Genomic DNA, 16397 nt, shown 5'->3' on the forward strand with positions numbered 1-16397 from the left:
TTTCAGAAGCATACTGCCTCTGACTAGGGTGGCAGAGCACAGCCATCATGGCTAGTAGCCATTGATAGCCCTGTCCTCCATGAATTTGTCTAATCTTCTTTTAAAGCCATCCAAGCTGGTGACCATTACTGCATCTTGTGGGAGCAAATTCCATAGTTTAACTATGCGCTGAGTAAAGAAGTACTTCCTTTTGTCTGTCCTGAATCTTCCAACATTCAGCTTCTTTGAATGTCCACGAGTTCTAGTATTATGAGAGAGGGAGAAAAACCTTTCTCTATCCACTTTCTCAATGCCATGTATAATTTTATACACTTCTATCATGTCTCCTCTGACCCGCCTTTTCTCTAAACTAAAAAGCCCCAAATGCTGCAACCTTTCCTCATAAGGGAGTCCTCCATCCCCTTGATCATTCTGGTTGCCCTCTTCTGAACCTTTTCCAACTCTATAATATCCGTTTTGGGATGAGGCAACCAGAACTGTACACAGTATTCCAAATGCGGCCGCACCATAGATTTATACAACGACATTATATCAGCTGTTTAATTTTCAATACCTTTCCTAATTATCCCTAGCATGGAATTTGCCTTTTTCACAGCTGCCGCACACTGGGTCGACATTTTCATCGTGCTGTCCATTACAATCCCGAGGTCTCTCTCCTGGTCGGTCACCGCCAGTTCAGACCTCATGAGCGTATTTGTGAAATTAAGATTTTTTGCTCCAATATGCATAATTTTACACTTGTTTATATTGAATTGCATTTGCCATTTTTCCGCCCATTCACTCAGTTTGGAGAGGTCTTTTTGGAGCTCTTCGCAATCCCTTTTTGTTTTAACAACCCTGAACAATTTAGTATCATCACCAAACTTGGCCACTTCAGTGCTCACTCCTAATTCTAGGTCATTAATGAACAAGTTGATCCATTTGATCTATAGGATCTATTGTTGATTATTGCATCAGCTCTTATCAGATGCATAAAATGGCCTAAGAAGGCATCTGAGGTGCTGTTTTGGAAAAAAAAACTATGTTAATCTGGTGGCAGAGGCGGCTATATGTGCAGTAGACCCTCGTTGTAATATAAAATTCTATGCACTGATGACACGAAAATAAAAGAATATACTTCATGAAACTTACTTTTGAATGAATATATTTTCATTTATGTAATAATGGAGTTTAAAAGCGTTTCCATCTAAACTTGTGTGCTGTATAGATTAATTGCCATTAAAGTTAAGAACTAAAGAAAACTGGCACACAACAGATTATGAGCAAGTTCTATGGAGAGGGAAGTGTCTATATATTGTACAGGGTTCCCTCCCCCCACTACATTTTGAATATATTATCTGGTTGGGATCCTCATGCAATTGTATTGGTGATATGATTTTCACTGTCATGACATCAGATTCATGTAAAGTATGGACAAAGAAGTACAGGTCACTTTTATATGGATTGACCAAGCCCTTATTCAAGTTGGTTGTGTCAGCGTACCCACCAATCAGATCATGATGAGTTTTACAAAGTCCTGTCTGTTGAGAGGTGAAGTGAGGCCCAAAGGACACTAATTACATGTTCACAAGTACAAAATAAGGAGTTGGTAGGAGGTGTCTTGCTTTAACAATAAATAAATAATTTATTTATGTATTAAAATATGTTTAGGTAGCTTTTCTGGGCAAAAATATGTTTAAGCAGCTTTTCTGGGCAAATGCCTATTCAAAGTAGCTTAGAAGCAAAACAAAACGTAAAAGCCACACAAGAATTAAAACATTTAATTTAAGTTCACTAGGATTAAACCCACAACTGAAGAACCCAATGAGTTGTTAGCTGCTACCACCAACTCAATATAAGCAGTAACAGTAAAGGGATGTGGGTGAGATGCTGTAGGTTATTCAGAATCTCCTTGGGTCAAACCAGTCTAACTTTAACCAAACAATTTGATTTATTAATATGACATACAGAGCATGGTATTGCAGGTGAGTTAAATAAAAGCTAAACGTTGATCTAACTTCTGAACTTGTCCAAACTATTAACACACAAGCAATCCAACTGCTGGGAAGCCGGCGGAGGGGGATCCGGTAGAGGAGGACCAGCCAGCCCGGCTGAACACGGGCTCCATTGGGAGCCATGCCCACAAGCCAGCCGGGAAGTGCCAGCTCTGGCAAACAGGCCTCCCAGGGAGTAAGCGCTCCTCATAGGCCAGAATGGAAATTTTAAATTATTTTTAACTCCACTGTCCTTTTGGTCAGGGATCGGGACCCAAGGGAAGGGTCTGAACATGAGAAGGATCTCGGTGTAAGTCCCCACACAACACTAAGCCTCCAGAATGCCCCAGTTTCAGGGCTTTTGCTGGCTTCCACCAGCCCCCCATCCATGGTTGTGAACTTTTCAACTCCATGAAGATAGTGGTCGGAGTGAAACAAAGGTCAACCCTGATTGTCTATTTAGGAAGGAAGAAAGATGAGGCAGGAAGGCAGGCATGAACATTAGGGCCGTGGGGTGATCATACTTAAACTTTTTAGGCATTTTCTTTAATTTATCCCTAAACCTTCCAACTCTATTTGACACCAGAATTTTAGCAGACAGGCCAAATGTTGTAGCACTTCCAAAATCAAAAACAGAGGGCAAAAGGACAGCAGTATCTCCACAGGCTATTCCATATATCTCTAAATATTGCAGAAACAGCCATTCTTACCTCTGAAATAGATTGCATACATGTCACTGTTGGAGAGTTTTGTATTTCTCCTGTGGGTTCTTTGCTGGGGGCCCTTTAAATAATCTATGACACAGGCTTAAAGCAAAAAGGTAGGCCTTTATTAAAAAAAACAAGCATATGCAAGGTCAGTCCCCCAGAACACATCCAGGAAGGACTGCAATGAGATATGATGTGCACAGATCCTTTATACCTTAAAATTACAGCATGTGACAATAATTAACCAACCCCCCAAATTCTTTTCTATGTAACATAACAGTTTCTTCCCTCTTGAAATATTTCCAATCAACCAGATAACTTTATTAAAATGAATACATGTATATTCATAATCAAGCATCCCCATTGTATTCATTGATGTCAATCTGTCCCCTTGGCTGATATTACCACTATTATACTGTCATATATTACTGATGATCTTGTACTGTTCTGAAACCAATATGTACCATTGCATTCCTTTCTATCATGGCTTCTGATCAGCCAAGCTGGTCAAGGAATATCTCTTAGGACATAACAGCATGTTCCTTGGGTGAAGCCATGATTACAAGCCAAATCTGGCTCTCCTTAGAGTGACTGGCAGTTTCTATGTGAAATTCTGCTTATTACTACTTTGCTATAGAGAAAGATTAATTTAAATCACCATGTTATAACCAAAAGCCACATAATATAAATAATATAATATAAAGAATGATTAGGGAACACAGAAAAGGGAAAAGGGTAACTCTGAGCCAGCCACTTCTCCATAAAACACAGAGGGATACAGGCTTTATAGTATGCGAGATCAAAACCTTGTTTTCCAAGATCACATAGTAAAAATATATTAATCTGAAACAATACTAAATTAATGATCTTCAGTCACGCTTTTTTGCCCTTCTTGGCATGGAAGGGTGCTCAGGAATTTTTCAGCTAGGTAAGCTTAACCTCTCTGCTTTTCCCTACACACAGGGTTTGCTTTTAATGCCTACTGTGTGTGAATAAGGGAAAATAAATCAATTTTTCCTTCATTAATTTTCAAGGGCCCATATTGCCTGGGGCCAGGACCCCTTAGGGGTTCTCCATCATCACTAACATTTAATAAAGCATTCAATTTTTGTTCTTCTTGCCCATAATGTGTTCCTTCAAATAAGCTTTGAACCTTGACTCAATACAGAAAAGTTCCCAGTAACTTTAGAAAAAAGCCTTTCCTTCCAGTTATCCTTGGCATAATCACAAAAGATCCTAAAGTGAAGGAAAAAGGGTTGCTTGCACTATCAGTATTATAATGGTGAACTGTAATGGTTTCCCCAGAAAAGTAATAAACTCCTACTAAAGTGATTGGCATGACCTATTGTATGAAGCAGCTGAGAGCTGCTGAAGAGAGCATAGTGGCTGAAACATTCTCTTTTATAGTAGTAGATTCATTCCCCCCTCACGATTTTGTGAAGGCTTTCGTGATGTGTTTTGGTAGCTGGAGGCAGACATTATTATTATTTGAAAAAAGCAACTCTCCTCCAGGACAAGAACTTCTTGCAATATGTGAAATACCTGAGTGCGTGTTGAAGAGTTCAGACTGACAGCCCTGGAAAGAGTGAATTCACCTATTGATCCAGTGATGAGGAGCAGTGTGGGCAAAGGAACAGCACAGATAATATACACAACTTGAACATTTTGTCTGAATCTTGGGTCAACAAAATTAATTCAGTAGGGTAAAAGACAGGTATTAAATAGGTAGGTACCTGTCTATTTCAGTTTAGGAATCTTGCATAAAGATAATTTGATAGATGAATGAACATAGTAATGAAGGATCTAAAAAGTGGAACTATGGTATTCAACTCTGATTCACTGTAAGCAAAGTTTTTGAAAAATAATCCTAGAATTCCCTCTGATAATAATTAAAAGGTGAACATCTCTGTGCTTATCAGTGTGAAGCAAAACAGGACCATCTGTAAACATAATAGAGGTTTCTGTGTATGCAGCGGAAACTGTGCATGTGTAGCCTTGTGCAAGAAGGGAAGGCATCAGGCTTGGAAGGCTTTTAGCAGAAGGAAGGAAATGTTCACTCTTAGGATCCAGTGCCTTTTGCCACCCCCATCCCCTCCATGCACACTTTCAAAAAAAAAAAGGAAGCATTTTCCCAGCTCCCAAATATCTCCAGTAGAATTCAGTTGAAAAAGAGTGAACACATTCTCCTTTCAGTCCTTCTGTCAGACCTCCCTCTTTCCATTTCCCTTGTTCATCCTCCCCTGCCACCTGCAAATGGAACCACCTCATCTCTTCCTATTTATGTTTTTCCAGACTTGAATAAGTCCACAAACACTTAGTAGAACAGGGCTCGAGAACTTTACTAGAGCCAAGGCAAGACTTCTTATGGCTTCTGCCTGAGCATAACTAACAACTACTATTATCTGGTTGGCCATGGTGAGAACAGGATACTGGAATAGCTGGGCCACTGCCCTAATCCAGAAGGGCTTCTCTTATGTTCCTAACACAAGCCAAATCAGTCACCATACCACATGTTATCAATGTATTTTACGGCTGGTTTTGATTGTTGATGGATAGGCATCAGAAGGGTGCAAAGTTGGCTGGTGGCTCCATGCCAGTGGAGCAATGGAATCCATTCCGGCTTTTAGTCTGAACTTTCAAGGAACTGTCCAAGGTGCTGAACCTATGTTTCAGGACCTTCGACAGCTGCTTGAAAATTCAGATGAAAACCTGGAGTGCCTTGGACAGCTTCTTGCAAGTTTGGACTAAATCCTGGAGTAGATTCCACTGCCCCACCGGCATGGAGACACCAGTCCCCACTGGAAGGGTGGGATATACATTTATTTATATCCTGCCCTTCCTCCCAGTAGGAGCCCAGGGCAGCAAACAAAGCACTAAAAACACTTTAAACCATCATACATCTTTCGTAAAAGGCAAAAGGTTTATACAATCTGAAAAGAAACCAGAGTATATCTGTACATACATTTATAAAAATACATTTGTACATAAATAAAATAAAAGTCAGCAGGGGAAAAAATTGCCACAAAATCGAGGGGATTGACTGATCCTGCCCCCATCTTGAAGGGCATCAGAAGTGGAGAGGGAGACAGGGAACATTCCTGTCATTATTTTTAAATTGGACAAGACAGGTGAGAATGTCCTCACTACATGATGGAGAGGGCCATTAGCCTCCCCTCCCTCAGTTTCCCTTGCATGGGGTGTCAAGAAAAGCTAGTGCCTGCAAAGGCAGATGTCACACATTAAGACACGGAACTGCAGCCAGTGACATGTGATGAGGGCAACCTGAGCCACCAAAATAGCATCCCATTCATGTCCAGGCTAAGGAAACATATTTCCATAGAATACACTGCAGTATTCTGTTGCAGGCCTCACTCGCATGGTTCAAAATGCCATATACGCAAGAAGAGAATGTAATAGTGCCTGGTGCCTATGAGTACCAGTGTGCCTGCCAATACCTCCACAGAAATCCTGCTCGCTTCCTGTTTTACATTGGATTGGCCTGTTCTATGTTGTACACACCCTGTAAACAAGCCCACATTTAATTGAATGCTGAGATTGGACACCTGCCCTCCCTTCCATTCTGAACAGAGAGGTGCAAAGAACTTCTCCTTGTGAGTGAGTATGGCAGTGACTGGTAGAGGTGCCTTTTCCCCCATTGATGGAGGGTTGCATGCCCACACAATTCTGTGTTCCTGTCTCTTTTTCTGTTCTTTTAGAAGTGGCAGCCATTTTGAGTTATACCATACCATTTTGTGCTATGCAATATACCCACAATAAATTTCTCAGGAAAAGATGCAACAACATGAAACCTGCAATTGTAGTTCATGGTAGAGCTGGTCCCACCTTTAAAGAAATGGAAGATGGATGTCGTTCTGGTGTCACCAGAGCAGCCCTGAAAGATTACACACTCCATGGCCTTATCGCCATACATCCTTGCCCATGATCTTCACTCCTCCAACTCCACTGTCTGAAGATCCACTGCTCCTTTCTCTCTTCCTGCCCCATATCCTCATTATTGCCTCCCACAACACCTGTGTGATGCCTGTGCCACCTCTCGTACTTTCTTCAAGTCCATTCTCAAAAACTTGCCTCCTCAGTGAAGGCTTTGGCACAACCCCTTAGTTCCCATGCCCTAATGGAACTCAGCCTCTAAGTAAGCCCAAGTATGTATTACTGTATAATGTGTTACTTCCCTTTTCACCCCTTCCTTGATTTCCCTCCCCGTTTTTGTTTCACCCATGTAAAATTTTACATTTCAAGCTCCTCAAGGCAGGGAATGGTCATCATATTCTCTGTAAAGCACTATACTTCTATATGTTGTTGTTGTTATGTGCCTTCAAGTTGATTACAGCTTATGGCGACCCTATGAATCAGTGACCTCCAAGAGCATCTGTCATGAACCACCCTGTTCAGATCTTGCAAGTTCAGGTCTGTGGCTTCCTTTATGGAATCAATCCATCTCTTGTTTGGCCTTCCTCTTTTTCTACTCCCTTCTGTTTTTCCAAGCATTATTGTCTTTTCTAGTGAACCATGTCTTCTCATGATGTGTCCAAAGTATGATAACCCCAGTTTCATCATTTTAGTTTCTAATGATAGTTCTGGTTTAATTTGTTCTAACACCCAATTATTTGTCTTTTTTGCAGTCCATGGTATGTGCAAAGCTCTCCTCCAACACCACATTTCAAATGAGTTGATTTTTCTCTTATCAGCTTTTTTCACTGTCCAACTTTCACATCCATACATAGATATCGGGAATACCATGGTCTGAATGATCCTGACTTTAGTGTTCAATGATACATCTTTGCATTTGAGGACCTTCTCTAGTTGTCTCACAGCTGCCCTCCCCAGTCCTAGCCTTCTTCTGATTTCTTGACTATTTCTCCATTTTGGTTAATGACTGTGCCAAGGTATTGATAATCCTTGACAAGTTCAATGTCCTCATTGTCAACTGTAAAGTTACATAAATCTTCTCTTGTCATTACTTTAGTCGTCTTGACGTTCAGCTGTAGTCCTGCTTTTGTGCTTTCCTCTTTAACTTTCATCAGCATTCATTTCAAATCATTACTGGTTTCTGCTAGTAGTATGGTATTTATTGTCTTCATATCTTAAATTGTTGATATTTGTCCCTCCAGTTTTCACACCTCCTTCATCTTGGTCCAATCCCACATTCCGTATGATATGTTCAGCATATAGATTCAACAAATAGGGTGATAAAATACACCCCTGTCTCACACCCTTTCTGATTGGGAACCAATCGGTTTCTCCATATTCTGTCCTTACAATAGCGTCTTGTCCAGAATATAGATTGCGCATCAGGACAATCAGATGCTGTGGCACCCCCATTTCTTTTAAAGCATTCCATAGTTTTTCATGATCTACACCAGCCTTTCCCAACCAGTGTCCCTCTAGATGTTGTTGGACCACAATTCCCATCTTTCCTGACCATTGGCAATGCTGGCTGAGGTTGATGGGAGTTGTGGTCCAGCAACATCTGGAGGCACACTGGTTGGGAAAGGCTGATCTACACAATCAAAGGCTTTGCTGTAATCTATAAAGCACAGTGTGATTTCCTTCTGAAATTCCTTAGTCCATTCCATTATCTAATGATTGTTTGCAATATGATCTCTGGTGCCTCTTCCCTTTCTAAATCCAGCTTGGGCATCTGGCATTTCTCACTCCATATATGGTAAGAGCCTTTGTTGTAGAATCCTGAGCATTACTTTACTTGCATGGGATATTAAGGCAATAGTTCGATAATTACTGAATTCCCTGGGATCTCCTTTCTTTGGAATTGGGATGTATATTGAATGCTTCCAGTCTGTTTGGTTTTCCATATTTCTTGACAGATTTTTGTCAAAATTTGACAGATTCAGTCTCAGTAGCTTATAGCTACTCTATTGGTATGCCATCTGTTCCTTGTGATTTGTTTCTTCCAAGTTTTTTAAGAGCAGCTTTCACCTCACATTCTAAAATTACTGGTTCTTCATCATATGGTTCCTCCATGAGTAAATCTGTCATCCTGGTATCTCTTTTATAGAGTTCTTCAGTGTATTGCTTCCATCTTCCTGAGAGTTCTCAAAGAACTCAAATGTGAAATTGCTGATCTGCTAACTAAAATATGTAACTTGTCCCTTGGGTCCTCCTCCGTGCCTGAGGACTGGAAAGTGGCAAATGTAACGCCAATCTTCAAAAAGGGATCCAGAGGGGATCCCGGAAATTACAGGCCAGTTAGCTTAACTTCTGTCCCTGGAAAACTGGTAGAAAGTATGATTAAAGCTAGATTAACTAAGCACATAGAAGAACAAGCCTTGCTGAAGCAGAGCCAGCATGGCTTCTGCAAGGGAAAGTCCTGTCTCAGTAACCTATTAGAATTCTTTGAGAGTGTCAACAAGCATATAGATAGAGGTGATCCAGTGGACATAGTGTACTTAGACTTTCAAAAAGCGTTTGACAAGGTACCTCACCAAAGGCTTCTGAGGAAGCTTAGCAGTCATGGAATAAGAGGAGAGGTTCTCTTGTGGATAAGGAATTGGTTAAGAAGCAGAAAGCAGAGAGTAGGAATAAATGGACAGTTCTCCCAATGGAGGGCTGTAGAAAGTGGAGTCCCTCAAGGATCGGTATTGGGACCTGTACTTTTCAACTTGTTCATTAATGACCTAGAATTAGGAGTGAGCAGTGAAGTGGCCAAGTTTGCTGATGACACTAAATTGTTCAGGGTTGTTAAAACAAAAAGGATTGCGAAGAGCTCCAAAAAGACCTCTCCAAACTGAGTGAACGGGCGGAAAAATGGCAAATGCAATTCAATATAAACAAGTGTAAAATTATGCCTATTGGAGCAAAAAATCTGAATTTCACATATACGCTCATGGGGTCTGAACTGGCGGTGACCGACCAGGAGAGAGACCTCGGGGTTGTAGTGGACAGCACGATGAAAATGTCGACCCAGTGTGCGGCAGCTGTGAAAAAGGCAAATTCCATGCTAGGGATAATTAGGAAAGGTATTGAAAATAAAACAGCTGATATCATAATGCCATTGTATAAATCTATGGTGCGGCCGCATTTGGAATACTGTGTACAGTTCTGGTCGCCTCATCTCAAAAAGGATATTATAGAGTTGGAAAAGGTTCAGAAGAGGGCAACCAGAATGATCAAGGGGATGGAGCGACTCCCTTACGAGGAAAGGTTGCAGCATTTGGGGCTTTTTAGTTTAGAGAAAAGGCGGGTCAGAGGAGACATGATAGAAGTGTATAAAATTATGCATGGCATTGAGAAAGTGGATAGAGAAAAGTTCTTCTCCCTCTCTCATAATACTAGAACTCGTGGACATTCAAAGAAGCTGAATGTTGGAAGATTCAGGACAGACAAAAGGAAGTACTTCTTTACTCAGCGCATACTTAAACTATGGAATTTGCTCCCACAAGATGCAGTAATGGCCACCAGCTTGGACGGCTTTAAAAGAAGATTAGACAAATTCATGGAGGACAGGGCTATCAATGGCTACTAGCCATGATGGCTGTGCTCTGCCACCCTAGTCAGAGGCAGCATGCTTCTGAAAACCAGTTGCCGGAAGCCTCAGGAGGGGAGAGTGTTCTTGCACTCGGGTCCTGCTTGCGGGCTTCCCCCAGGCACCTGGTTGGCCACTGTGAGAACAGGATGCTGGACTAGATGGGTCACTGGCCTGATCCAGCAGGCTCTTCTTATGTTCTTATGTTCCTTTTATTTCATCTCGGCCAGTCAGTGAATTTTCCTGTTGATTATTTAACATCCCTACTCTTGGTTTAAATTTCACTTTAAGTTCTCTAATCTTTTTCCAGAGCTTGGAAAAGTTACTTTTTTGAACTACAACTCCCATCAGTCCCAGCCAGCATGGCCACTAGATTGGGTAGTTCAAAAAAGTAACTTTTCCAAGCTCTGTCTATTTCTATACAATATCTATTGTAATAGTTCTCTTTGTCCCTATGTGCTAGTCACTGTATTGTTGTATTTAGGGTTCTAACCGTGTTTCTGTCTCCTTTTGCCATTGCTTTCCTTCTCTCTTTAACCATTTTATCAACAGTGGCACCTGAATTATGGAATTCACTCTTTATGGGAAGTGTGTCTGGTGTCTGCATTGCTGCCTTTTAGATGCCAGTTTCAGGCATTTGTATTCTTGCAGGCATTTTAAAATACATTTTTAGATCTGATGAAACAAGAAGATATATTTTGACACTGGAACTGAGTCATCCATTCATCTGGTTTTGAAGTGAATTGGAAAGTGATTTTGTTTTCATTGTGGGGCATTGGTGGGCTTGGTGGTATTTTAATTGTGCCATGCTGGGATGTATTTGCAGGAAGGGCAGCTTTCTTCTTGAGATGCAACAGGTACCCACTATCTGTACTTTCTGGAAACAATTGAAGATATTTTTCTTTTGACAATATTTTCCAGCTAAATGAAAAGGTCCTGCCTTAGGTTTAAAAAATATACAAAATGAACACACATCTTCACTTGTACTTTGTACTGTTTTAAAACTGTTTACATTTGTTTTTATGGTATGTTTGTAAATTTTCTTGAGGCATATGTAAAAGGAGATTCATAAATTAATAATTAAAATATCACTCTAAAACAGCATAAAATGGACTTTAAAACATATAACAACAAAACATCCTTAAAAGCATATTAAAACAAAACATCTTTAAAAACATCTTAAAAAAAAAAAAAAAGCTTTAAAACCATCCCATTTAAAAAAGCTTTAAGAACATATTAAAAAGCAATTCTAACACAGATACAGACTGGGATAATGTCCCTACTCAAAAGGCTTCTTGAAAGAGGAAGGTCTTCAGCTGGCACCAAAAAGATAACAGAGATGGCACCTGTCTAATATTTAAGGGGAGGGAATTCCAAAGGGTAGGTGCCACAACACTAAAGGTCCGGTTCCTATGTTGTGCAGAATGGACCTCCTGATAAGATGGTATTATCACTATTAGTCATTTTGCAGAGCTTGGAAAAGTTACTTTTTTAAACTACAACTCCCATCAGCCCCAGCCAGCATGGCCACTGGATTGGGCTGATGGGAGTTGTAGTTCAAAAAAGTAACTTTGCCAAGCTCTGTCATTTTGTGACTGGTGCCTACAGCACTTTCTAAAACTTCCAAATGTACCCACTGACTAAAAAATCTTGACGTGTGCTATATTAGATTTTTAAAATGCAGTGTTATGAGCATGCTTCAGTGGATATGATACATATATGGTGAGAGTGATAATACTACAAATTAAATTGTATTGTTATTTTTATTGTTACTGAGATCTGTTAGTCACTTGTTACCCAAAGGAATCGAAGTGACTTACAATACATTAAAAACATAAATACATGCAGAGCTTGGAAAAGTTACTTTTTTAAAACTACAACTCCCATCAGCCCCAGCCAGCATGGCCCTGGATTGGGCTGATGGGAGTTGTAGTTCAAAAAAAGTAACTTTTTGTAGCTCTGTGATAGCATAAAACCATAAGACAGAACAAACAGCCAGAATAGCCATAGGAAGCTTAGCAGCACGCTAATAACAAAAACAATATCATCTCCATGTTGAACTCAAAGGAAGAAAGAAAAGTGATTTCTAAGACAATAGGATGCGAATTCCCTTTACGGTTTTGATTTCAATGAGCTTAATTTTGAGGGGGGGTGATCTCCATGTAGTAGTTAGGCTTGCTAATGGATTTTGTTTATGTTGTTTTTCTTTATCAGATGCTTTGGTAGATGGACCACAAAATGGTACATCTCCTCAACCATGGGATATTAGAGTTCAAGTTCCACAGATGTTTAAGGAAGATACAAAAAAGTTTCGTGTACCTCACTCTTCTTTAGTAAAGGTAATCCATCAATCATGGCTTGAAAACCAACCTTAGTTTTTAGATGGTGTTAGATGCTAGAAATAAAGGGCTTTTAAAACCCTAGGCATCCTGGCTCTAAGGTATTATTATCAGTTATTAGATTTCTTGCCCACAGTTCACCATAAGGTCCCAGGGTGAATTACAGAAATGTAAAAATACAATATTAAATAAGTTTAAATAATTTACAGTCAAAAGAATAGGGTGGGTCCTAAAAATGTATATATCAGGTGTCAATGGCCAGGGTAAAGAAGTGCATCATCAGCACATGATGAAACGAACACAAAGATGTTGCTAGACGCACCTCTGTGAGGAGAGAATTCCACAGCTAAGGGGCTGCCATAAAGAATACCTTCGCTTAGGCTACCACCACCCAAACTTCTGAACGCCGCCTCTGCCAGTGTTGACACTCAAGAGGGTCTGTAGGGAAGGAAACCATTTTTCAGATATTTGAGGCCTGCCCCAGTCCTCACTGGGGATCAGAGGATTGTTGGGCTGAGTGGAAGGTGCTAGAAAGCTAAGCCACTATTTCTCTTTTAGTGGTCTTGTTACATGCTTAGGCTTTAACCAATCACCAGCAAATATTTTAGTGATTAGGACTACAGTACTCTAAGGATGGGGGGGGGAGAGTGTTGGCCCCTCTTAACACCTACCTTGATTTGCTGGCTTGAACTCTTTCTTACTCAAGTATACTTTGAATTGTATAGCAACTCTGGAATTTTTGGTCCATTGAATTATAGATGTAACTTTATCTGTAATGTAATAAATATATAAAAATTGTTTTAAATATGTTTTTATTGTTTTACCATTTATTGTTTGCCACCCTGGGCTCCTTTGGGAGAAAGGGTGGAATATAAATTTAATGAATAAGATAAAAATAAATAATGTGTAATATGTGGAAGAAGAAAATTAAAAGGCTGGACTTTATTAAATTAGTTCAGCTTTCCTGCAGTCTTATTATTATAATACTTTAATTTCATTATTTTCTTAATCTGCTTTATTATGCATCTCTGTGGTTGTTAATGATTTGTAGGCAACTTTCAGGTACAGAGACTTTGCTTTTATTTGCCTTAGCTAACACATACTGTTACCCTTGGTAGTTTGGTAGGACTGCAGTCCTATACATAAATTCCATTGAACTCTTTAATACTTACATCTGAGTAGACATGCCTAGGATTGCACTGTTAAACAGTTATATATGCAATTGCATGTAACTGCTGAAAATCCTTGGCAGAAGCCTACATGAGCATCATTTATGTTTCAGGAATGCCATAAGTGTCATGGCCGTGGCCGATACAAATGTAGTGGGTGCCATGGTGCAGGCAGAGTGAGTACTGGCTGTGTCTTCTTCAGTTCAGTTCCTTATTGCTTTTGTGTTCACAATGATATCACATCTGCCTACTGTTCAACAATACTTTTTAGCCATTTGATGCTGTTACCTATATTGAAAAATTGTATCTAAGACATTGTTCTTATTGAGCTGTTGGAGCTGAGTCTTGGCCATATGACCTCAGATTACAGGCCTCACATCTCCCACAAAAAAGATTCACATAGAAAGCTACAATGTAAAGGAGACACCTAAGCTGGAACCATGCTTCCTGACACCCATCTATTCAACCACGTGAGCCCTGCCCAGATCCAAGTTTACTACCAAAGATTGCATTATGGACAAAAAAGTGCCACTTAAGAACACAAGAAAAGGCCTTCTGGGTCAGAACAAAGGCCCATTCATTATATTATGCATGAGAGTGGCTGTATACTATAGCCAGCATGGATTTTTCACATTCCACAATGTTAAATTGAAAATATCCCCCATGCCATTCTGATGCTTCCCGTAAGCTCATTTTAAAACAAAACGTATAGTCCTGAACTCAGAAACGCTTGCTTAACAACCCTCTACATTTTCATGGCAATACACAAAACAGTGAGAAAGAATCAAGAGTTCAAAGTGTAAAAACAGAGGGGAAAAACACAGACCCCTTTTGGACTTTTTTCTTTCAGAGTTCTCATAATTTTTTGAAATTAATTTAAAATCAGCCATGTTCACTGAGTACCTGTAATCCTGTTACTGACCTTACCCTTCATCTTCTGCAGTTAAAAAGTTTAAAAAAGCCCTGGCTGATTTTTAATTATTTAAGAAATTTTATATTGAACTCAATGATAAGCTCAGGCATGCTCAGTAAGAACCAACTGTCAGTATTCTAAAAGCAGCTTGGCTTGGTTAATCAGGGGGCCACACCCACACTAGACCTTTATTTCACTTGAGACAGTCATGGCTTCCCCCAAAGAATCTTGGGAAGTGTAGTTTGTGAAGGGGGCTCAGAGGAGACTCTTATTCCCCTGACAAAGCTCCAGTGGCTAATTAACAGTCAGCCATTCTGATTGAAGCTCTGTGAGGGGAACAGGGTGTCTCCTAGCAACTCTCAGCACCCTTCACTAACTACACTTCCCAGAATTCTTTGAGAGAAGCTGTCTAAAGAGAATTAAAGGCCTGGTGTGAATGTGGCCAGGGACAGCTTTGGTTTAAATTTGGGCAGGAGGCTACATGTGCATGCTGTAGAATAAAAAGGTGGGGGAAACCCTGAAAAGCAATGATACTGTTCACAATGTTTTCCTTTTGGAAAGGAAAAGGGCTTCCTCTCTGCCCAGTGCCCACACACCCAAACTCCTCTCCTCTCCGCCCCTCCCTGAGGTCAGGTTTCTATTCTGCAGAATAGTTAGTGCTATTATTCCACAATTGTTTTTGGAGTTTTTTAGTGTATATTTTGCAGTGTTGCCGTGCTTTACATATTCACAAAAACAGAAGCAAAAGAAAACGATTTACTATAGGAAACTTCAATAAATTGCAAAGTAAATCAAACATATTTAAAGTGACTATATCACTTTATCATATTTATATCATATTTAAAGTGACCATATCAACTGTACCTTAATATTGTTGCTTTGTCCCTGCTGAAACAAGATCAGCACAGCACATGTCTTATTTCTATTATTTGGGCTGATTGAAGGTGTTGCCACCACTCACCATATGCTCAGAGGCACATGTTACCAAATTCTTCCAAGCTACACAGGAAGCGGATTGGACTGTGAAAGACCAACCCAAATTATGTTTGCATTTTTACCAATTTGTAGGGCAGTACAATATCTCAGAGAGGAGGTCAGGTCTTATGCTCCTCTTGTGCTTTCACTATAGCTGCCAAATTTCCCTGCTTTTTAAAGTTTGATAGAAATATATATGGGCTATAGTTATATTCTTAAACAGTAAGGTTTTTTGCCTATTAGTGAATACTATGTTGAAATGCCTATAACCTGAAGAAAGGTAATTTTTTTGTTAAACATATGCTGAAGTAGTGATACCTGAAGTACAGAGAAACTCTGATATTCAAAGGAGCCCATGTGCTCAGACAAAGCACTGATGAACTCATGGGGAAGTGAACTCCCCCATTGTCTGTTTGGGGCTGAGAAAAGCTGCCATTTTGGAAAAGTTGTTATTTCTGTTCTGTTCATTTTTGTGCACCTTTAGATGAGGTGTGTTACATGCAGTGGAGCCAGACATAAAGCAAAAGCAAAACATCTGAAACATCAGAAGCGGTGTCAGATGTGTTCAGGTAGTGGCCGCAAGAGGTAAGTTTTTAAGGTGGGTTTTTAACTTTTTTTTTCTAAACCAGCTTTATAGATATTACTTTATTAGAAATTATTTAGGATCATTAGCTGCCAGCACCAAAGTGGATTTTTTTTTTAATCTAGAGACTCCTATTATATAAACCACAATTGCCACCCTGGGCTCCTGCTGTGAGGAAGGGTGGGATATAAATCAAATAATAAATAAATAAATAAAATAGTATCTTTATCACAG

The 16397-nt window shown here is 39.9% G+C and overlaps 1 protein-coding gene across 5 annotated transcripts in view; it reads left to right on the forward strand.

The window, feature by feature from the left end:
- The window catches only part of SSUH2 (ssu-2 homolog), a 92241-nt gene that overhangs the window by 50680 nt on the left and 25164 nt on the right, over nucleotides 1-16397 (forward strand). For 4 of the 5 annotated variants that reach the window (XM_061622047.1, XM_061622043.1, XM_061622044.1 and 1 more), the window contains exons 6-8: nucleotides 12399-12523; nucleotides 13806-13868; nucleotides 16065-16165. In XM_061622047.1, the coding sequence (XP_061478031.1) occupies nucleotides 12399-12523; nucleotides 13806-13868; nucleotides 16065-16165 (289 nt within the window). The remainder of the gene's footprint in view (nucleotides 1-12398; nucleotides 12524-13805; nucleotides 13869-16064; nucleotides 16166-16397) is intronic. The other variant, XM_061622045.1, reaches the window with a different exon arrangement.

The sequence above is a fragment of the Rhineura floridana genome, chromosome 3, assembly GCF_030035675.1.
Source record: "Rhineura floridana isolate rRhiFlo1 chromosome 3, rRhiFlo1.hap2, whole genome shotgun sequence".
Classification (NCBI taxonomy): Eukaryota; Metazoa; Chordata; class Lepidosauria; order Squamata; family Rhineuridae; genus Rhineura; species Rhineura floridana.